Source organism: Microcaecilia unicolor, chromosome 2 (genome assembly GCF_901765095.1).
Source record: "Microcaecilia unicolor chromosome 2, aMicUni1.1, whole genome shotgun sequence".
Taxonomy (NCBI): domain Eukaryota; kingdom Metazoa; phylum Chordata; class Amphibia; order Gymnophiona; family Siphonopidae; genus Microcaecilia; species Microcaecilia unicolor.
Window position 1 is genome coordinate 227,784,167 of NC_044032.1, and position 24,167 is coordinate 227,808,333.

At 40.1% G+C, this 24,167-nt stretch overlaps 1 protein-coding gene across 2 annotated transcripts in view; it reads right to left on the reverse strand.

The window, feature by feature from the left end:
• The window catches only part of ECPAS (Ecm29 proteasome adaptor and scaffold), a 318,939-nt gene that overhangs the window by 50,429 nt on the left and 244,343 nt on the right, over positions 1-24,167 (reverse strand). For both annotated transcript variants that reach the window (XM_030193760.1, XM_030193758.1), the window contains exons 30-36: positions 23,399-23,566; positions 15,340-15,419; positions 10,124-10,229; positions 9,013-9,060; positions 8,615-8,736; positions 4,553-4,703; positions 4,263-4,328 (exon numbers count right to left, since the gene is read on the reverse strand). In XM_030193760.1, the coding sequence (XP_030049620.1) occupies positions 4,263-4,328; positions 4,553-4,703; positions 8,615-8,736; positions 9,013-9,060; positions 10,124-10,229; positions 15,340-15,419; positions 23,399-23,566 (741 nt within the window). The remainder of the gene's footprint in view (positions 1-4,262; positions 4,329-4,552; positions 4,704-8,614; positions 8,737-9,012; positions 9,061-10,123; positions 10,230-15,339; positions 15,420-23,398; positions 23,567-24,167) is intronic.

A 24,167-nucleotide genomic window follows, 5' to 3' on the forward strand; every position in this document is an offset into this window, starting at 1 on the left:
AATGTGGGTACTTCCGCTATGTTTCCCTTTTCTACAGGAATGAGGCAGGGCTGCCCATTATCTCTACTCTTTGCATTAGTGATGGAACCCTTAGCTTCTGCCATACACTCCAACACTAATATTAAGGGGGACAAGATGGGTACTACCGAGTTCAAAATTAATTTCTTTGCTAATGATGTTTTATTGTTCTTGATGTCTCTTATTACAACATTGCCCAACTTGCTAGCTGAGCTGAAGACCTACGCTCAGGTCTTGGGGTTTAAAGCTAAATGAATAAGATAGAAGCTTTCAAACTTATCATAGAAAGTCCACACTAATGGGGCTGCAATCATCCTTTCCTTTTATATAGGTCTCTGGAGAACTGAAGCACTTTCGGGTCTTGTTGAGGTCAGAATATTCACAATTACACAAAGCTAATTATCCAAATCTTTTCTCAGCTATTCGGACTGACTTGGAGCACTGGAAAAGCCAAAGTCTGACCTGGTTTGATAGAATTTTAATGATTAAAATGAATGTATTGCCCAGGCTTCTCTACTTGTTCCAGGTGCTGCCAGTGCATGTTTCATAGCAGATCCTTTCCTCTCTCTCGGGCATTCTACTTAGATTTATTTGGTGTGACAGAAAGCAAAGAGACTCTAAACGTGGAGGGTTGGCAGGTCCCTGAATTGTGGAATTATTATAGGGCAGCTCAGGCCAGGTTAGCAAACGAATGGTTTCAACAGGCAAAGGTAAGTCCAGTTCCCCTGCACTATATGATTTGGCTTCCTTTGAGGCATAGAGTTATTCAATTTAGGGTCTTTCTGACAATTGCACATATTTTCCAAATCTGGGTCAAAATGAGTGCTGTAGTAGACTTTCAGTTTTCCCACTGCAATCTGTCATGATCCAGAAATACCTTCGGGGATGGTTCTTTCAGTTTATAGATCCTGGGAGCAAAGAGGGTTGGTTAGATGGGGTCAATTTTATGATGAGAGAAAAATAACCCTATTAAATAACTCAGAGAAAAGGATGTATTTTATTTATTCAACCCAAAAATTCAACAGTAGCCATTGCATTTTCTCTTCTGAAACAAATGTTTTCCATAGACAATGAGATTGATCAGGCACGCGTGGATGACATCTGAGAGCGCCAGAATGTAACAGAGCTCAGGACTAAATGTAAAGTTCTGAGCATGCGCTGCCCTTCCTATGTGCAGCAGTCTTAGTTGGCTCTACAGCTCAAGATGAAACTTTTCTGGGTTGGATACATTCTCTAGTGTGTTCAGCTGTCCCTGCTCTGTCTAGGTGTTCCTGTCTGTTGTTGGTCTAGGTCTTGTCTTGATTGGTCCAGGGGATCTTCTGCCCTGCCTCTTCTGGGCTGGCTCAGCACTGGGTCATTGTTTCTTTTCATGTTAGTGCTCCTGCCGCATTTCTTGCTTTCCAGTTTGTTCCTGGTCTTGTGCTGGATTCCTGTCACAAGCTGGTTTCTTGTTTTGACTTGCCTTACCTCGTTTTTTGTTTCATTGGTATTCTTGCTTTGGATATATTTTGGAAACTTGTTGAGGTACATGTTATGTTTTAACACACCCTCAAGCTCTGAGGCTTTAGTAATTAAACTGCCTTAACAAGGTCTGTGGGTCTGCATCGTGCATTCTTTTCTCCTAAGAGGATACTCCTCAGTGGCTGCCCACATCCCAGCCAGGGGTCACTGACACAGCCAGAACAATAAAGGGAACGGACTGATTCCCCTATGAGGAAAGGCTAAAAAGATTAAGGTTTTTCAACTCTGAGAAAGACAGTTGAGGGACGTTATGCCAAAGGTTTACAAATTCATGAGTGGAATGGGTAAACGCCGATAAAATGTTTTTTCTCTTTGAATAAAATACAAAGACTATGGAACATGGCATGCAGTTAAATTGGAGAAAATATATAAGAACATTAGAATAGCCACACTGGATCAGACCAAAGGTCCATCTAGCCCAGCATCCTGCTTCCACCTGTGGCTAATCCAGGTCACAGGTATCTGGCAGAAACCTAATCAGTACCAACATTCCATGGTACTAATCCTGGGGCAAGCAGTGGCTTCCCCATGTCTGTCTCAATAACAGTCTATGGACTTTTCCTCCAGAACTTGTCCAAACCTTTTTTAAACCCAGATACGCTAACAGTATTTGTTGCCAGAGGATACAGTAAAAGCAGTTAGTGTAAACAGGTTTTAAAAAAAGGGTTTGGACAGGTTCCTGGAGGAAAAGTTCAAAAATGTCCTCTAGTGCTATAATTTCCCCATCTTTGAAAAATATTTGTTCATTAATACCTTTCAAATATTTAGATGACTGTATCATATCTCCTATGCCTTTTCTCCTTCAGGGTATAAACAGTCAGGTCTCCAATTTCTTCTGCTGCAGATCGTATACTATTTTTGTCACTTTCTTCTTAACCACTGAGTCTTTTTACAGTGTATACTATGTAAGACACAGCCTCCAAAACTGAACACAGTACTCCAAGTGAGGCTTTATCAATGACGTATAGGGGCATTATCACCACCTTTTTTCTCTTGGTTATGGGCCTGCGCATTCTTCTGGCTTTGACTACCACTGTGTCACATTGTTTCACAACTTTGAAATCCTCAGACAAATTCTCTTTCCTGCTGGTCCATGCACATCAGTCTCTCTCCTCCTATCATATACAGCTCCTTTGGATTTCTGTACCCCAAATGCATCACTCTACACATCTTCACATTAAAGCTTAACTGCCAAGCAATTGACCATGGCTTATTTTAATTTTCTATACCGCCTTTCCTAATCAAATAAAATCAATTTAAAAATACAAGAAGAAAAGGAATTCCAATTATCATAGAACTGCGACAATGAGGAAGGGAAATTTTTAAAAAATCACTTATGTTATCTACTCTTTCTGGGGTGTCCACTCTGTTGAAAATTTCATGCCATCCACAGAAAGGCAAACATTTCCTTCTATTTAGCAATATCGCTCACATTTCACCATTCACATATCTTTCTTCTGAGTGAAATCCATTTACCAACATCCTCTGTCTCCTAATTTTTAATCCAGTTCATTACCTTGAGTGCCTGCCTTAGGCTGCTCAGTACACTCATGAATCTCCAGACAACTCTCTAATATAAGATTCAAGGCGAGTTACAACCATAAAATAATTAAAAACAATATTGAACATAAGTTAATAAATACAAAAACAAATGTAAAATGAACATGCAAACCATTTATTGGTTTACATCCTCATTTTACTTCAACTTATGTTCAATACTGTTTTTAATTTTTTTATGGTTGAAATTCTAAATTTCCCTATAAGTTTGTGTTCATTTTTTATGTTTATTTGTCTAGGCCCTGATGCAGGCGGTTTCGCCGAAACACGGACAGTATCGGGTCAGATCAATAAAGTATAGTTGTGATGCCCCCACTCTTGAAGGCTCCTTGTGCTTCTTTGACTACTCATATTTATATGGTTCCATAATCTGCATCATGAAACCGATTACATTGGCTGATCAAGCCATTTCTGACAAATATGGCAGAAATCTACACTTTGAGGGTAATTCTATAACAGAAAGCCTAGGATAAGAGAGTAAGCAGGCACCTATTTCAAACTTACTCTATAATGAAAAGTAGGCACGTAGAATGAAAACTATAGCTAGTGTAAGCGCTCATGCCTAGACGTTAGCCAGAACTAATCCAAAATATAACACTCTGTAATTTAAATGTGTATTTACACATTCCATCTAAACTCTACCTAGGGGTATGCCCACTGGCAAAACATGTGCATTCAAAACATAGGACATACCTTCTCACTAGTCAGTATTCAATAAAAGAACATTTATGTGCTACACAGCCACTTACACGAGTAAATGACCTGAATACCACAGTTTACTGTGCTCCTGCTACCTAAAACTATGCGGCTCCTTATAGAAGTACCTCCTTTATGTACAGCCAGGCTCCTTAAGAATTAATATAGATTTATTGCACTTTGGTTTTTACATGGTGCTCTTAACCCAGAACAATATGTATGAATTGCAGCAATAAAAAGATCAGCACAAATAGTTTGGGGTAAAGTATGACAAATTTATCGTGGTGATAAAAAGACCAAACTACTCATTAGTGGCTGGACACCTGTTTACTGGTATTGGGACCCCCCAGCTCATTTCTCATGGAGCCACTGAACAGCTTCCCAATAGTTATGGCTGCTGTTACTACCAACCCCTGTGCTGGATCAGAACCAGATTCAGTGTCCCCAGTCATCCAGTGCCTCATACCTACCATATTGACAGTTTCCATCATGGGAGAGGATTTAGCAGCACTAAGTCTTGCACTGTCCATAGCAGCCTGTAAATAAGACAGAATATACAAACATCAGGCTTCAAAAGGGAGTCTGTCTTCTGCCAGGATCAGAAGTGCAGTATCACTTTTCTGGGCCAGCTACCATCATTAAACATACATTTCATGGTGCATGCTAAAATTGCTTACTGGCAGTGGTGTTCTTTGCTTAAAAATTAACCTGGAGAATAAACATGGATAAAATGCATGTCATCTCCTTGCTTTGTGCTTACTTTCTCCTGTTCAGTGGCTCTCAGGCTCAGGTAGTTGAGCACCTGGGGTTCCAGTGTGCTTAATGACTCCAACAACGCTGGGATAAGCTTCGGAGCATGTGGCTTCAGCATGGCACCAGCACTTTTGCTGATTTTCACAAGTGTGTTAATGCTGGGGAACAAAAAGAGAATTGGGAATATTGGCAAAAGGTGATGATGTAATCTTTAACAATGTCTGTGCCTAACGTGGCAATTCTATAAAATGGGTATTACCATTTCGTGCGTAACTCTTTAGAACAGTGTGTATGCACATAAGTATGTAAATGCCAAAAATCTGCCTAAACTCTATTCTTACAGTAAGTATACATACAGGTGAGTCTCGGTGGGACTCACACATGCATAACTTTCAGGATACTGTTAGTTAAGTGCATATGTCCAGCATTTAGGCACACACAGTTACACCAGTTCTATGGCTGTCAAAAGTGCTCACACCTAAAATATATGTATGTATTTGCCAAGCTTCACTATTATTCTATATGGGAAAATAGGCGCCTACTTTCCTTTATGAAATAGGTGCCTAAACATAGGCACAGTACAAAAGAACATAAGGATTGCCATACTGGGACAGGCTGAAGGTCCATCTAGCCCAGTATCCTGTTTCAAACAGTGGTCAATCCAGGTCACAAGTACCTGGCAAGATCCTAGAACTGTAAAACAGATTTTATGCTCCTTATCCTAAAAATAAGAAGTGGATTTTCCCAACTGCATCTTAATAATGGCTTATGGACTTTTTTAGGAAATTATCCAAACCTTTTTTTAAACCCTGGTACGCTAACTGCTTTTGCCACATTCTCTGGCAATGAATTCCAGAGTTTAATTACTCGTTGAGTGAACAAATATTTTCTCCAATTTGTTTTAAATTTACTACTTAGTAGCTTCATCATGTGCCCCTTAGTCCTAGTATTTTTGGAAAGAGTAAACAAGCGATTCACGTTATAGAACTAACCCCTTTAAGGGCAATTATAATACTGGGTGCCTCCATTTAGGCACTCTGAGGGACACATGGCAGAGACCTATTCTGTAACAGTACCTGGGGGCACTCAAGATCCACTATAGAATACTGGCATAACCCTGTACTGGTGTGCCTAACATATATATGTGTTCGCATTTACAGTACACTAGCCATAGAGCTTGCATAAACATGAGTGCCTCAATGCGGCAAGAACACGTGTCCCTTACAGTATTCTCTAAGTTACAAACGTTACTGGGGGCCCAACCATATCATGCCCATGCTCATGCCTCTTGCATTCATGCACTATGTATGTTAGGTGTGCTGTTACAGAATAGCGCTTAGGTGGCCTTCTGGCACTTCTGTGGGTACATATACTTATGTGTGTCAGTGCTACTAGTATTCTAGACATTTACGTATGCAAGGGGTAAATGCAGGCACTTAGATTGTAGAATTTCCCTTCATTTTTGTTTTAATTGTGGGTCAAAAAACTGACAAACACCCAAGATTAATCTGCCCAGGAGTTAGCTCTCTCTCGCTGAATAATCAAATCATTATATATACCAAGACAGAATGGAAGAAACCTTTAAGAATGTCTTTACAGTCTTATTATTAGTCACATGATTCTGAATTACTAATCCTTTACTCACTTCTGACCCCTCCCTTTCAATGTTTTTTTAATGACATATTGTCATTGTAACAGGTGACATTTTGCTGTTGCAACTGTACGACATGGTTTACTGAGTACTGATCTTATATTAGTACAACATTTCCTTTCTCAACAGAGCTTTACGTATGAGGTCTCCTTCTGATTACAAGCCGACAGCCAAAGTATTTTTTTGAGCCCATATACAAGAATATAAAATTCCTGAGGTAGGTCAGTTGGCCGAAACACGGTCGTGTCAAGTCCTGTAGATTTGCATGACTTATGTAGACCAAATTGGAATTTATTCTACATCGTCTGAAGACTATATTTTTGTGTCATCTTCGCTGTGTTCCTTGTGATATTGACCATGAGCACATACTTAAAATAATCTCAGCAAATATACGACAAGAATTCTGATGTTCCAAAACTTATACAGAGATTAACAACCATTCAGTATTGGCAACACTTGGTTTTTCATTCCCTTTCCCAACAACCCTATCTCCTCAACTCTCACTGCCCTTCTACTGCCTCTCTACCCCTCTCGCACATTCACCCACAATCTCCCAACTGCATCAAGAACTTCTGCTGGTCTCACTTGCCTCACTACTCTGCTCCTAACGAACCCCACCCCCCATGTTACTACATAATCTTCAGTAGCCTTCTGCTTTCCCAGAAGAAGTTATTTCTCACAGACTCACAGTGAACTCCAATTGGGTGATGAATGATGGCCTTAGACCTCATTTTGGGTAATTTATAACAGACACTAGAAACCAACTTCCCAAGGTACACTCTGGACTAGCCAATCACCCAAGAAGAGAAACACATGAGCCCCCCTCTCTGTGTATGACATGCCCAACTACCAGAGATTTCCTAAAAACTTGCAGTGCAATATCTTCCCTTCAACAAATCAGAGATACTACCAAAAACCCGCTTGAGAAAAAAAACAGAACAGGAATCAGACACTCAAATGCTGGATAATCCTGGAGGCATGGCTGGGTTGTAATGGGGGGGGGGGGGGGGGGAGCGGGAAGGCAATTTAGCAAGCTGATTAACGCTAGTTTTCAGTGCTAGCTGGATAAGTTAGCCAGTTATTCCTGTGCACAGGGCTAGGAGATAAATCTAGCCAGCTAACTTTAGACGCCCAAATAAATATAATAGACAAACTTCCTAATGATTACAAAGTTCATCTGTAGTTAGTCTGTTAACTGCTTTGCTTATAAAGGCGGTATATCAAGTCAAAACACATTTGGTCACTGAGGAGTAGATTCAAGACATTTAGGTGTCAGGATGATGTGCGCCAAGCGCAAATTTTATAATGGCAGTTCCGCATAAACCTGCCATTATAGAATACTAGCATAAGCCTGCAGTTTTGTGCCTAACCTTAGGTGCAAGTACTTATGCCATGTCAAAGGCTGGTAGTGTTCACACCTAACTGTTGGCAGTTTTATTCTATTCTATAACCTGCATACACCTAGGCATGCCCCTGAACTGCCCCGTACCCCTTGCATGTCCAGTTTGGCAAATGAAATAGACAAAACTGACGAGCATGTCTGATAGTAAACTGTGAGGAGAAAAATACAAAAAAATAAAATAAAATGGGAGAAAAAACCTCTACGAATGTATACAAGTCTCAGGGAAGACAGTAGGGAAGGACCAATTCAATTACAATGGAATACAGAGGTGAATAAACATACATAAATATTAACAACCCAAAATACAATGAAATTTTTTTCTAAAAACATTAAAATATAAAAACAGATTGCCTGATTTAATTACATACAAAAAAAAAACGTTTACAATACACATGAAAATGTTGCCAGACTTGACAAAGATCTGTTTCCGTGATAAACACCTGCCTCAGGAGTCACAAGATCTAGCCAATACTGTGTGCGACTTTATTGTCAACGAATCGGTATGTGTTGAGCAAACAGAACAAGCTGCGATCACTTCAAGGGTTAACAGTCAAGCACAAGAAACTGGTTCTGCAAATGAAAACTCAGGACCCCAATAACATTGCTAGCCGCTAGCTGAGACAGCAAAGTCAGGCAGGTCACCAAGTTAGGACTGGCACTGGCTCTGGTAAACTCAGAGACCAGAGTCAACCACTCCTAAACTCTGGCTTACTCTTTCTGAGCTGAATGCACAGACCCTGCAAAAGCACTTTTTAAAAACTGTACATGCACTGTGGTACTCTCATGAAAACTCTGTTCTCTGTTTCATTCCTCCAACCACTGTCTCTTTAAAGCAGCAGTACTATATATCTCTGCTGCTAAATTCAGACCGAACACATGAACAATGGGGTTGTACAAGGAAGTATTTTTTGTTTTCTGCTTTCACGTGACCTGCTTTGGCTTGTTTTTTTTAAATAGAGGCGGTGTATAAATTTAAAAAGATAAATAAGGATGTGTATTTTATGTCAGGTACGCACCTGAGACTTCGAACCTCTGTTACTGTGCTCATTATTCCCTTGTCCAGCAGGCAAGGGAGGAGTACTGCAATAATTCTTTGACCTGCCATTCCTTTGGAGGGTTCACACATCCTTATACAAATCTAGGGGGAAAAATACATGGTCAAGCTACAGTCAAAAGGTTTTGTTGTTGTTTTTTTTTTTGGTGGGGGGGGGGGGGAAGAAATCGGACTAGGTAGTGGCAATTAATTGTGAAACATATGTTGCTGACAAGTGCAACTCCCATCTTCTAAACATCACCCTTTCCATTCAGACACATATAAATAGCACCAGAACTCAGCCCGATTAATGAATCGAACAAGACAGTGCCAACACACCAAAATCATACAGTTTCCCCTAGGAAAGTCCAGAACTTTTACCTTGCTCAAGGTCTTCAGTGCCAACTCTGCTGCCTTTCGTACAGACTCCTACAGGGGCAAACAGATATTCCACATTAAAACTGGGCTCCACAGCCGAACTTAGAAATGACAAGCTGAACAGTCTTCTGATCAAGTACATTTTGAAATCAATTTTCAAAAGCCTTTTACCTGCATAAATACCAAATTACCCAAATAAAAGGGCTATAAAAACTGACCACTCTTAACCCCACTAAAACTGTATATGGCTGTCCATAAGCTGAATATTTTCACTGCATTAGAAGATAGTATCCCCCAGGCATGCTAAGGTTGATGAAGAAAAATAACTGAGGCAATATTCAAAAGACATTATACATTCACCAGCTGCCAGAGGATGTATAAATAATTTTTTTAATTGTATATGGATACTATTGGGGTGAATATCTGACTGAAGGAGCTGGGTTTTGGGTGAAGAAAAATTATCCAGACATCAGTGGCCTTCAACCACTATCCGGATAATTTTTATTATTATGACTTTAAGCCTATTAAACAGCAGTCCTAAACTAAACTGATAGTGTTGGTATGGTGACTGCACTACACCTGTATGGATAATGGCACTGAATATAAGGATTACATTAAATGCCACGACTGGCATTTAACTTACTCTGATCACCACACCAGATCAAAAAATGGTCCCAATGTGCAATTACATTTTCAAATCTACATAAACTATTTTTCACAGGGAAAAAAAAAAAAGCAAATGCAATGGAAAAGGGTGGAGATGCTCTTTACTTGTAGCAATTTTCAAGGAAAAATATATATGTACATTTATTTTGAAAATTAGTGCATGCATTATAGGTAGAAAAAATACCCATGGACTTTGTTGAAGCAATCTGTGCAGCTTGAAAAACACCCCAACTATATTAGCACAGTCACTGCGAATAGTTGGGAAGAATGAACACAGGACTTATACCACTGCTCTTACATCGTGATATCCTGCCAAAGCCCAGGCAGTACAAGTAACCTTGCACTAAGACACCGTAATGGATAAAGACACTGAAATGGTCCAATACACTGACAACACTATCTGGGAAGCTGAAGAACATCCCAAACAGCAAAAGATAAGGCCTTGTACCTTAATATCATCCTGAACTCTAAAAAGAGTTTCCCATATTTCCGGAAGCTTGTCAATGATGTCATCCAACTGCCTTCCTCGTAGCAAATCATTCAGCGCTAAACAACTGCAAGACAAAATCTGATGTCACGTGTGTAAGCCAAAAAGGTTCTGGTCACGAAGCAAAGCGCATTATAGAGTTTTAAAATTTTTTCATGAAACTTGCATCCAAAAGCATGTTCACAGCAATTTCCAGAAAACTGCTGCCTGCACTTAAGGATATTGTGGTCTGTCAGAAGCAGAGTTCTGAAGTTAAAATAAGTGTAGAACTAGCCTGCTAATGTGACACTATACTTAAACAAAAACACACACACACACACACTAGTTGAGAGCATCTTCTGCTCTGCTGACATGAGAAGGCTCTCTGCAGATATAACAGGCATTGAATTGCTGCTAGATGGCTGCAAACTTTTGAATATACAGAAAAGATTTGATGGCTCTAGTTTGAGCTGTACCAAGGCCACAGCTGAACTGATAAGCATTTCCTTTGGTTTCACAGCAAATGTTGGGCTGAATTATCCCATTGTTATCATAGGCAGAACTTTAGAAAAAATTCAGGGGCTACTATATTTGATATCTACTGGTCTATAGTATTTCTCTCCAGCAAAGTATGTTCACAATAGAAATGCTCATTGGGCTTCAAAAACACTAGAAGCCTGCAAGTCTTAAAAGCACTAGGCATCTGCGACTGTAAAAGAGATTACTTCAGATACACTGGACATTTTTATTCATTCTTTAAAAACTAACAAACAGCTCTTGTGAGCCAGCTCCAGCTTATCACTGCTCTTCTCCCAAACCTTTAATAGAAGAACCAACTAACTTGCTAGTCACACATATAGAAGCACTAACACCAGCCTGCACATACTGTAGCAGGACTTGCTTATTCACTCCTTCCTAGCTGAGATCATATTCATGCACCTTTCTGACTCCATGTGCAACTTTCTTTAAACTAGTCCCCTTATTTAACTCCTGTTAATCTGTCTTATCTGCTTGTTCCATCCCTGCTTACACCTATGTCATCTATTAAAATATTTTATTGCATATTGTGTTGACATTCTAACGTAGCATGCTGTGTACTGCTATTTGAATACTTTTACTGCTGTAATTGTCTATGTTCGACTTATTCTTGCTATACGCCGCCTTGAGTGAGCAGCTGCAGAAATAAGTTTCTTTCCTATTACTAGAAGTCTGGATAAAGTTGAATTAAGTGCAACTTACATGAAAGAATTATCTTATAGTGAAGAATAGGAGGTTTTTCAGCCTGTGATGAATGAATGGGGCTCCCTAAGGTTGATTAACTGATTGACAAAAGGAGTACCTTATTATTTTTTGAGGCTTTTCCTGCTTTTGGATGAGACATCACCACATCATGAACCAATAAGTAGAGATCAGTTTGAGTTTATGCGTTTGGTTAACTGTGTGATACTCTACTAGCTCTGTGTTGATATATAGAGTAATTCATTAGAGGCAGGTCATGTCAGACAAACCTGATTGATTTCTTTGACCGGGTGACCAAAAAGTTGGACTTGGGAGGTGAGCTAGATGTGTGTACTTGGATTTTAGCAAAGCCTTTGACACAGTTCCGCACAGATGACTGAAAAATAAACTGAGTGCCCTCGGTATGGGACCTAAAGTGACTGACTGGGTTAAGAACTGATTAAGTGGAAGGAGACAGAGGGCAGACTTGTTCTGAGGAAAAGGATGTTTGTCAGTGGTGTACCGCAGGGGTCGGTCCTTGGGCCGGCTCTTTTTAACATCTTTGTGAGTGATATTGCGGAAGGGCTATCTGGTAAAGTTTGTCTCTTTGCGGATGATACCAAATTCTGTAATAGGGTGGACACCCCGGAGGGTGTGGATGACATGAGGAAGGATCTGGCGAAGCTTGAGGAATGGTCCGATGATTGGCAACTAAGATTTAATGCTAAGAAATGCAGGGTCATGCACTGGGGTTACAAGAATCCAGGGGAGCAGTACAATATAGGGGGTGAACTGCTTCTGTTGTATAAAAGATTTGGGGGTGATTGTGTCTGATAACCTTAAGGTCTCCAAACAGGTAGAAAAAGCAACAGTCAAAGCCAGAAGGATGCTTGGCTACATAAGGAGAGGGATGACCAGCAGGAAAAAAGAGGTGATAGCTGCCTTGTATAAATCTCTTGTGAGGCCCCACTTACGAGTAGTGTGTGCAATTCTAGAGACCGCACCTACAGGATATAAACAGGATAGATTCAGTCCAGAGGGCGGCTATAAAACTGGTAAGCAGTCTAAGTCATAACACATATAGGGACAAGCTTAGGAACCTCAACATGTATGCACTGGAAGAGGCGGGCGAGAGGGGATATGATAGAGACATTTAAATACCTCAGTGGTGTTGATGTACAGGAGGTGAGCCTTTTCCAAATGAAGGAAAACTCAGGAATGAGGGGGGCACACAATGACGTTAAGAGGAAATAGGCTTAGGAGGAATCTAGATGCGTGGAATGGCCTCCTGGCTGGGGTCGTGGAGATGAGGACTATGTCAGAATTTAAGAAAGCATGGGACAAGCATGTGGGATCCCTCAGGAAAGAGTTAGTGGTTACTGAGGATGGGCAGACTGGATGGGCCACTTGCACCTTATTTTGTCACATTTCTATGTTTTTATGTGTGAGACTAACAAGTTAGTTACTTCTTCCATTAAAGGCCTGGTTGAAGAGCCAAACTTTCACCTGCTTCCTGAAGTAGAGATAATCTTGTGTTAAGCGGAGCCTTTCAGGGAATGCATTCCAGAGTGTGGGGACTACTCCGGAGAAGGCTCGCTTGTGGGTAATCACATCATGTAATGTCTTTTGGAGGGGTGTGGTTAAGGATACTCCTTGGAAGGACCTTAGTGTACTTGGAGGTGTGTAGAGGATGATCCTGTTTCAAGTACTTGGGGCCATTTCCTTTAAGGGACTTGAAGATCAGACAGAGTTTTAAATTTAGCCCTGTACTGTACGTCGCTGCAACGTCCCAAGTGGCTAATCCTCTTACTACCTATGGGCTGCATAATCACATGAATTATAAAGCAATTATATACCAAATCCAAGAAATATCTATACAACATGGGAGTACTGCATGCTCCTAAGAAGTATAGGCAAAGGAACAGCTAAGTCACAAATGAGGAGAGGAGGAAAACAAACACATCTGAACTATGAAGAAATATGAATCTCTGAGCAGTTTTTTAAACTGTATAAGAACAGCAGCAATATGCTAGGGAGAAAAACTTGTGGAATTCCAGGTCCTTCAGTAAATCCTCTGTTTATTCTTATTTTTGATCATGCCCTAGACTAGCGCTTCCCAAGTCTGGTCCTGGAGTACCCCTTGCCAGTCAGGTTTTCAGGATATCCACAATGAATATACATGAAAGATTTGCATATAATGGAGGCAGTGTAAATCAAGTTCATGCATATTCATTATGGATATCCTGAAAACCTGACTAGCAAGGGGTACTCCTAGACTGGACTTTGGAATACTGTCCTAGACTCCCTTCACTAGTCCTACACCATGGCAATGGCTGAAAACATCACAACAGAACACAGTTCCTATTTCTTGCTGCTTTGCAGAAAAATGACAGAAGGAAGCCTGATACCAGTCCTGAGGATCACTGAAATTGAATACTAACTTTCCTTCCAGGGTTGAATCCACCTGCAGCAGCAGATTTCAAGTACCAATAAATTTTATTCTGTGGCACAAAACTACTCCTGCACTAGCTAAACTTATTTATTTTAGCTGGGATTTAAACTGTGGGGTTTTTTTCTGCAATTTTCCAGCTACAAGTCTTCCATGCTTTAACTTTCTTCTTGAAAGTTTCTAGTGGGTCTAATTATTTGTATTTATTTAAAATCTCGTATACCCAACCCAGGGGTTCCATAACCTGGTCTTGGAGGCACCCCAGCCAGTCAGGTTTTTAGGATATCCACGATGAATATTCATGAGACAGATTTACATACACTGCCTTCACTAATGCAAATCTCTCTCATTGTGGATATCCTGAAAACCTGACTGGCAGGGGTGCCTCCAGGACCAGGTTTGGGAACCACTGACCCAACCCATCTACAACTTTAGGCAGTTTACAAACAAACATATATAATCAAAATCTAGCAACTCACAAAGTAACAAAAACACAACATCAATTAAAAAAGTAATTAAAAAAAACAATAAAACAAATAAGATACTTCAATAAAGATTGTTTAAAAGTAAATGCAAATACTTTTGAAAAGAAATGTATAGATTCAATGTGATGTAAATCCAGTAAGTGACCCCATAAAAGGGACCTATTTGGTCCTAAAATACATTGTCACAACGAGGTAATTTTAATACTGATCCAATTAAAGGAATGACAAAAGCAGAGAAACTGCACAGCTACTAGAATTCTATGTCATACGGCAAACAGCCAAATATATTTCAAAGATCTGTAGGAAATGTATTAGCCTAGGAAGTCTGAACTGAACAGCTGAAAAATACGAATTAACATTGAACAGCTTATGAGCCTACAGCTAGGAGGTGAAAAAATTTTTTTTTAATAACAGGAAGTCTTTATTAACAATTATACCATACAAAGGTAACAAGCATCAAAAAGGTACAAAAGGAATAGAAAAAAAAATCAAATCGGTAATTTCAAGATAGTAACAGCAAGACATTACTTCCATTTTCATAAGTATTTGAACCAGTACTCAAATGAAGAGAGAAAGAAAAAAAGGGGGGGGGGGGGGGGGGGAATTCATAGAAAAACAGTAATCTGCAATAAAAAAATCAGGAGGAATGGAAGCCACTCATCAGTCTCAAAAAGTCCACATCTTTCAGGGTACCCCAGATCTGGAGGTGAATGCATATTTTCAAAGCACTTAGCCTTCCAAAGTTCCACAGGTTTCTATGGAACTTTGGAAGGCTAAGTGCTTTGAAATGAGCCCCATTATTAAACAAGTACAATTACATTAATACCTGTGAATAAGGACTGTCCCGACAGATTCTAAAGAGAAAGAATACTAAAAAAGTATGGTACACAGTAATTAACATACAGAACTATACATTACTTTGACTATTTCAAATTGATCACCATTTTCTACTTTCTGCAGAGTTAATAAGTGGTGGAATTTGGTGAATTTCTGACTTTCTTAGCAAAAGGTACTTTGCTGCTCTTTTATCAGTATTTCGTCCTTACCTAGATTCACGAATCCTCCAAACATTACTTGTTAAATTCGTTATCAGGTCTTGAAGAATTTCTACCATATACTTATCAACCTGGAAATAAAAGAATTAAATCATTAATTCTCTCTGAAGTTTCAAGAGGGAGTGTGGGAGAAACGTCGGCCCCTACCATATCTCCTTACAGAGGTTTTTTTTCTTTTAAAGTACTTTATTGCATTATCAGTTCAGGGGATCTACTAGTCATCACAACTGAAAACATAAAATCTTAGAATAAATGGCATTTCCCATCTAATACAAAATGTACACATTTGTTGGTAAAATCTAGGGTCTCAGCAGCAAGTGATTTTCTACAAAAATACTTGGTCCAATATGTACTGATCCAATGATTTATTCAATCTATTATGATCTCATCATTTATAACTGTGTTTTAGCAACAACCACCATCATTAACCCGAGGAAAGAACAAACCTTTGCCTACTATCACTAACATATTATGAAAAGTTTTTTACTAGTAATGAGAGATTTTAATATCTAGCATCCTTCCCTAAGGCACAAACAACAAAAAGGTATATATTATGCCCAGAGTATAGCAGAATAAGAGGAGAAAAAAAGCCTCAGAGCCCCACCTTTACTCGAATGACAGTGTGAAAATATAGATTGATCATTCAGAACGTCCTGAAACAGTTTATAGCGAAAAACAGGCCTCTGTTGGCAAGATTGATTTGGTAGAAATTCACCAGCAAGTTAAGCTACAGATAAGTCATTTAAGTGTGCTTTAATTTAATTTACTTTGCATTGCACAGAGCTTGGCCAGAAATCAAGGAGGTTTTTTATGCCAATAAGGTAGTTGCCTTTAATTCCTTATTACTTGTTGTTCCAGTGAAAGTGAGCCTCTGTGGCTTTTTCCTCCTCTTATTCTGCTATTCTCTGGGCATAATATACATCTTTTTGCTATTTTTTCTAAAGTTTGTGCCTTAAGTTTGGATATTTTGTAATAGGCGAGTCTGTTTTAAAGATTGTATATGTTCTCTTCTATCCTCTATAGTTTTGATAACATATCCAGCATCAACAGCACCTTTTCCAATATATGATGGACTTAAGAAAGTTGCAAGTTATTGTTAAATCTATACATAAGGGGAGACATTTTTGACTTACTGTTTTGTTTCTGAAGCATTTGGGGGAATATTGCAAATAAATGAAGGCTCCATCCTTCTTGGATGGACCAGTTGGTTTACATTTTCAACCTTTGTTTTGTTGTTGTTGTTTTTTTTTTAACTAATTTTTATTGAGAATTTTTAAATCACAAATAATAACCCCTCCCCAACACACACACAAAACAATCCCCCTTAGTAGTATTGGCACACAAGTCAGAAAACTGGAGAATAGTTATAGGACTGAACTAAATTGAGTTACACTACAAGGTGCCCACATCTTTCTACATACAGATCCAATAATATACAAATAAAATATATCCCTTAAGGAGCACAGCCACTAAGGACAGTGAACGTCCCAAGCTAGACAGGGGGGTCTTCAGTCTTGCTCTTACCAGTCTAGAAAAGGTTTCCAATGGCTATCAAAAAAAGATAGTCTCTCTTAATGGCTGTAAGGCTATAAGTTTGTTTATGAAATATGCTTGTCACAGTTTAGGTTTTAAACCCACAGGTTGTGGGATGGTCCCGGTGTTCCAACATCTGGCTACCTCTCTTTGAATAATGGCTAAACAGGGAAAGAGAATTCATGCTTGGGAGGGGGATAATCCAGTCAAGGGCCCCTGCAAAAGATATAACTTAGGGCCCATAGGTAGCAACACCTGTAAAATGTTTGGAACTATTTGATTACAGGCAGCCCAAAAAGGTCACACCACCAGACAGTCCCAATTATGAAAGTAAGTCCCAAGACCTCCACATCCCCTCCAGCAATTGGGAGAACGGTGAGGAGAAAACCTGGCCACTCTCACTAGGCATAAATACCATCTATATAGCACCTTGAGGTCCTGCTCCACCAAATTCACCAAGATGGAAATCTTAAAGGTATTCTGATCAATGCCCAAACACTCCTTGCTAGTCAGGATTTCACCCAGGTCTTTCTCCCACTGCATAATATAAGAATCTTTTTTCCCATGACCCCCCAGTAATGCCAAATACAATTTGGAGATTAGCTTACACTGGGAATTACCTTTCATCATCATTTCTTCCACTTGAGTCAGCTTTCCCCCCAAGCCAACCCCCCACTGCTCAACTATGAAGGTGATGAATCTACAAATAAACATAACACTCAGTGGAGGGCAAGCCAAAAATACCTTTTAACTGCTAAAAAGAGAGCAGCATATTATCTTGATACAACTTTTATACTCAGACCACGTGATGACCAGAGCACGAGCATGACCTACTCCACAGGGGCTTGCTTCCTTACTCTTCTCATCTAATTTATTATCTGCATTCCTACAGCAGATCTTTTCTAGTAAATATGGCTACTTCTCCCTTTGACTCTTAGGTGCATTTTGGCAGATTTGTATCAGATTGCGGAAACGTCTGGCTGACAAGCCGCATGTAGCTGATTCCAAGATGGCAACGGACAAGAAGCAGCCAGTTCTCATTAGGTGACCCACCATCTTACCCAGTGTGTTAAGGCTATTCTGGAAGATAAAGTGAAACTAACAACTCAGACGGGGAAGATCAAAGTGGTAGAATAGAGAATTACTGAGCAAGAGATGGACATGACGGATCTGTAGGGCAGCTGACAGCCATGCAACACCACTGTACTAAGCTGGAGGATCGTTTAGATGAATAAGAAAATTGTTGCCACAGAAATAATCTGCAGTTAGTAGGCCTCCCTGAAGCTGTTGCAGATAAGGACTTATCGAGCATTTTTGAAAAAGATCTCCCAGAAAAACTGGGCTTACTGGGGAGTCGCACTAACTTCTTGGTGAAGCAGACACACTGGCTTGGCCCAAAATTGCAGGAGGGAGGTAGTCCTCAAGTGGTAATCAAGCATTTTCTCAACTACGCTGATAAGCTGCCATCTTGTAGGCCTAACGGGCAGTGCAGCCTTTGGAGCTATGAGGCCAGAAGGACTGCTGTTTGAGGACTCTTCAGTGCAGGTGTCTGCCCATCGCTGGACAGTGGCACCCTACCACTCACAACTGGTTAACAAGGAAATCCGCTTTTTGATTCAATACCCTTTTCGGGTTAAGATCTTCTATAATGGTGCTGTGAAGAGCTGTGATACTGTGCAAGACCTGAAAACTTTCATGCGGACTCTGGGAGCAGAAGAGGAGCACATGAATCCTGCCCCTTAAAGGCAGAATGCTGCTGTTGATATACTGTATGGATTACAGTTTTCTTGTGATTTGGTAGCGTTTATGGTCTCATTGGAGCTGGGCACTGCTGCTTGACATATCATCTTTTTGCACCTTTTCATAGGTGGATGCTGCAGACCTTGGTCCTTGGCTAATCTTCTTAGTTCCTGGCCTATGGCCTTAAATTTTGGGGACCATAGCATTATACACTCCCATGATGACACTGTCTTTCTTCCCAACATGATTTTTCTAGTCTCCAGTGGTTCATTATTAAACAAATTCTTGTGACTTTTTTAGGAGATAAGGGACATCATCTGTTGTTGAAGGAACGATGTTGGATCTTTGAATTGAAGGCTATACAACCTAACATTTTGAATGAATGTATTGAATGGAACAGCATTTCTTGATCGGTCTGATTTATGTGTCTATAAAGCTTTTTCAATTTTTGATGTCATTCATTGGGTATATCTGATTCCACAGGAAATTGAGTTGGCGTTCCCCTTTGTCCTCTGCTCCATCTTGAAAGACATTTGACTCCAGTTGCAGTCTACGTTTTACTCATCTTGATGCCGGGGTTCCTGAAGAAGATTTTGAAACAAAGCTCTGTAGAGCCAGTGGATGGAAAGTTATTTTGCTACCAATTATTAGAGTTCCAGATAAGTACTATTTAAAGTGGCTGTGACTTTCTGTTTTGGATCATTGTTATTACTTTTTGGAGTCTTTTTATTTATTTGGGGACACCATTGCTATTTAGTATTGGATGTATGTTAAGTTCATTATTTTGTTGAACTGCTCACATTTACACTGACATTTTAAGCAAGGATGTACTTGGACATCAAATGAGAGTGTAAGGGACGGCTCATAGCCTTATGAAGCCTTAGACAAGAGAGTACTGTCTTTTCACGTACACACTTATGTACATATTTCTAATGTTGTGAGGTGTTACATCATATTTTTTTTTACACTTGGGGATTTTCTATTGTTAATATCTGTGTATTCCCAATTAGTGGTTTTTGTTTTTGGACAAACATATCAGGAACAGCTTCAGATGAGAAGGGGGGCTCATATGCTTCTGTTCCCTAAACCGGGGAGGGACCTATAGCGGGTGGAGTCATACCACCCCATCTCTCTTATAAACCAAGATATGAAGCTTTTAACCACCTGCAAATCTGAGCACCTCACTCGTCGTTTCAATTTCCTTATCATTTATAAATATGTTAAATAGCATCGGTCCCAGTACAGATCCCTGAGGCACTCCACTGTTCACCCTCCTCCATTGAGAGAATGACCATTTAACCCTACCCTGTTTTCTGTCCAATAACCAATTCCTAATCGTTTGGGAGTTTCTCTGGTCTCCAAATTAATTATGCTAAATCAGAATATTTGGGGGGGGGGGTTGAACATGGGGGCTCTTGTGATACCCTTGAGAGGAGCTACAGGTGGCATGCATTATTTGGGCATACAGATCAATCCAGATCCGAGACATATGTATCACCTTAATGTCCATCTCCCATTCAAAAAAAATTAAAGGTTCTTTATGAGCGCAGGAAGGATCTTCCACTTTCATTATTGTGCGCTTTTCAGAATGGTGATGCTGCCAAAAATGTTGTATCCCGTACAAATGGCACCCTTTTGGGTGCTTCAGAAGGAGAAGCAGTTTTATAAAGGAATTTTACAAACGTTTTTACGGAGGGGTAAGGGTCCTAGGTTGAGCTATACTGGATAAACACAGAGGAGGAATTGGTGCCCCTAATCTTTGTCTGTATAATGTAGCAGTGCTGGTGCGCTAGATCAGAGAATTATGCGTGGGACGATGCAATACGCCCCTAGTGATATCTCGGGGATACTTATGGGACCCTGGAACTTTCTTACGCTGCTCCACGTGTCACATAAATGGGGCATGGATAGCATCTGGGGTTTACTGTACTCCTTCCACAGGGCATGAGGTTAGTGGCAGTCCCTTTGTCATTTATCCTCCAAAATTTCTCCCTTTTTCTCGCTCACTGGTAATCCTGATTTCCCGGCTGGGGTTGAGGATTCTAGATTAAAATCTTGGGAACAGCTTGGCTATGCCACTTTGGGTGATCTCCTGCTGCCTGCGGAGGGGTTTTTTTCTCATGTCTGAGATCATTAAACGAAAGTGGCAATTTCCCAATTCCCACTTCTTTCATTTTTTGCAAGTTTGTCATTATTGGGAAATTTTAAGTAAAAAGGCCCCATCTAGTAAGCAATCGAATGAATGTGATGAGGATTTTAGGGCATTATCTTTCAAATTTAATACAGTGTTTATTTGGTACCAAGACACCCTTCTATGCTTAAGATTCAACCTGCAGCAGGACACCATGAAAGCATCTGAGATGGGATGTGTGAACTCAAGAGTGTAACTGTTGTGAATCACCTCCAAAACCCAGTGATCCAAGGTGATAAGGGTCTATTCCCAAAAGACACAGAATTTGCCTCTCCGCCTGTATTTTTGCAGAGAGGACCCACAGACCTTCACTGAGAAAACTTTGGAGCAGTGAATGGAAAGAAGGCACCACTCCCCACTCTTAGCCCCATGAAAGTAATGCCCTTTGTATGTGCTCACGGAAGAAACTTACTATGACCAGAAGGCTTCTCAAGAGGATCCTGAGACCCAGTCAGAACCTGAGGCACTCAGGACAGATGCCCCAACAAAACGCAGAGGCCTGAAACCCAGATAGAACATAAAGAGGTGTATTTTCAAAGCACTTAGACTTACAAAGTTCCATAGGCCTCCCTAGCATACTGGCCCTGAAACTAAGATGGCTCTAGTTACAGGTAAAAAAGAAAAAACACAAAACATTTTTTTATAAAAGGCCTCTAAAATAACTGCTAATTTGGGCACTCTCCCATTATACTGCAAGAGGGATGGGAAATTACCTGGTTTTTGTTTAGGCAGAGACAGTTTTGCTGCTGTAACTAAATCACTCTGCCTGACCTGTGAGACAAATTCTTTTTTTTTTTGTTAGTATCTTTACTTTGTTAGCATGGGAATAAAGTTAGGGGAGCACAAAAATACATTTTTTTAAATTCTGCAGAGGGAAGAAGGGACGGTAGTACCCCCCCCCCCCCCCCCCCCCCCCCCTCTGGCAATGCTCCATAAGAAGCTATGCCAGATAGCCTCACTGAGTGAAAGCCCTTTGGCCAAGGCTCAGGACTACAAAGGGGCAGCACACCCCTCCAGACACAACTACGAGAAGGATCATAATTAGACTCCTGGAAGCCTATACCAGCTAGCCTCAATCACCGGACATAGACCATAGCGCATCTCCAAGGGAGTCAGCACAAATATCCCGCTACACCAGTGCAACCTGCAACATCTGCTGGAAGCAGAGAAATATTTTTTTAAACTATTTATTTTACTATTTTCATGTACACACTCGACAGTAAGGAAAACAGTTCTAATACAGCAAAATTATTAACCAATAACTGCCATAACAGGTTCCTTCCAGTCAACCCCGTCATGCTTATTTCATCCCCCCTCCCCCTCCCTTCCCCTTTCAGTATCTTATCAAATCTACCTTTCACAACACTGCATTTTAGTCTTTACTGTCCAGAGGTGCGCTGTGAGGATTGCCATTGTTCATAGGGTTTCCAAATTTTTTGATGTTGTATCAGTCGGCCGGTTCACAGTGCAGTAAGTTTTGACATCAAGCATAGGTAGTCTAGTTTCTGCAGGACTCTCTGAAGGCTTGGAAGCAATGGTTGCTTCCAAGCTGCTGCCAGAACCAGCTTGCTGGCCATGAACACTTGTCCAGCAAATTGGTGTATTGGGTTCTGAACTCCCTTGGGTTTGAAGTGCAGTAAACAATGGTCCATTTTCATTGGATAGGTCACCCCTGTTACCTCAGATAGAAATTGCAAAGTCTGTGCCCAGTATGCCTGAGCATGTTTACAAGGACCACCAGATGTGGAACATATCACCCGTTTCATCACAATGCCGCCAGCATTTAGCGGAGCCTGTTCGGAACATTTTTACAATGCGATGCGGAGTATAAGGAAGCAGAGAAATATTGACAGGAGCCTGGATGCAACACTTTTTATACTGGTGATTACGTTAGAATCTTCAGGGTTTTTTCTTGTGGGGGGGGGGGGGGCTCCATCTGCTAGTAAGGGGACATAATTCACTAGTCTGAACTGATCTAGCAGGATAAGGAAAGATGTATTTATTTACAATTATTACAACACAGTTTTGGTACATATTTTTCCTAGTTCAGTCATTTCATATTGTAATTTTGAAAAAAACGTTCATTAGTCGATAATGCTAAACTACATCCTTCATGGGATATTTAAGTCCCTCTCTCTCACCTGACCAAAAAATAGGCTCTAATAAAATGAATTTAGCCTTAAAATTCCCTGCAAAACAAAGTATAAGCTGCTACATTCATCCATACCAACATTACTAGTATACTATTAAAAAAAGGAAATCCTCAGTATATGAGTACTTGTTGAAAAAAACTATTTATGATCTCATTCTGGGATTCTTGCAAAAACTATTGAGAGAACTTTCGTGTGGAAAAGAATGTTCAATTTTTTTTTTTTACTTGTCGGGCTGTCACTTGAGAAAGTACATAAGGACATGCAGCTAATCAGTTGTGGGCCTAACACTTGATGCTGCAAATAACACTCACTCTTTCCCCTATACATCTGCAGCAAACAACTGATCTTGTATTCCTATCAAGGTTGGTCAATTTTCAATGCTAGCCATCTCTTCAAACATCACACTGCCCTTCCTCCCATTCAAGACACTTACTACTGTTTTGTCTGTCACCAGTGCATTCCAGATACTAGTCATGGCCTGTCGAATCCCAATATTAGGATCAAACTGGTAGCGATAGAGTCGTGGCAGCAACTGCGGCAGGAAGGGGGCAAGCTGTTCTCCAGCCTTTGATGCAATCACATTAAAGCCAAAAGCTGCTCCCTGAAAATAAGAGAAAATTATTTTTGTAACTTAATTCTTTACTTTCTTTCCATTACATAACCTGAGACATAATCTGAGAGAGTACAGTACTTCCACACTTCTTGATTTGTTAACACGATCATCCGAATCTAGATCAATTCTAAAAAGGAAGTGGCTCCTCTGGAAGCTCTTTGTGATCTCCTCTTTACATATGAGTGATACATCCAAAGAAGGAAAAGAAATTAGGTTCAATATAACAAAATGAGTAAGTTTAAAAAAAATAAAAAAAAATAAAAAATAATCTTTAACTTTCAACTTTTCACTGCATATGCATGCTTGAGGCTCCATATCCCACAAATCGTTGCCTTTGTAATTTCTAGGAGTAGGGAACTGTGGCATCCATTTACTAATAATGACTACATGTCCCTCATCAGTAATAATAGAATTAGGGACGCTTTCCTTCACCATCATCACTCATCAAAATGCCTTATTTACAGTATTTAGCTTAAGGTTCCCACAATTTGTGAAAAGCCAATTTCCATCCTTTCAACATTGCCACAAGCCACATACCTTTCCAAATATGTCTCATCTTTTCTCACTACTCGTCCATCTTTGGTGGCTG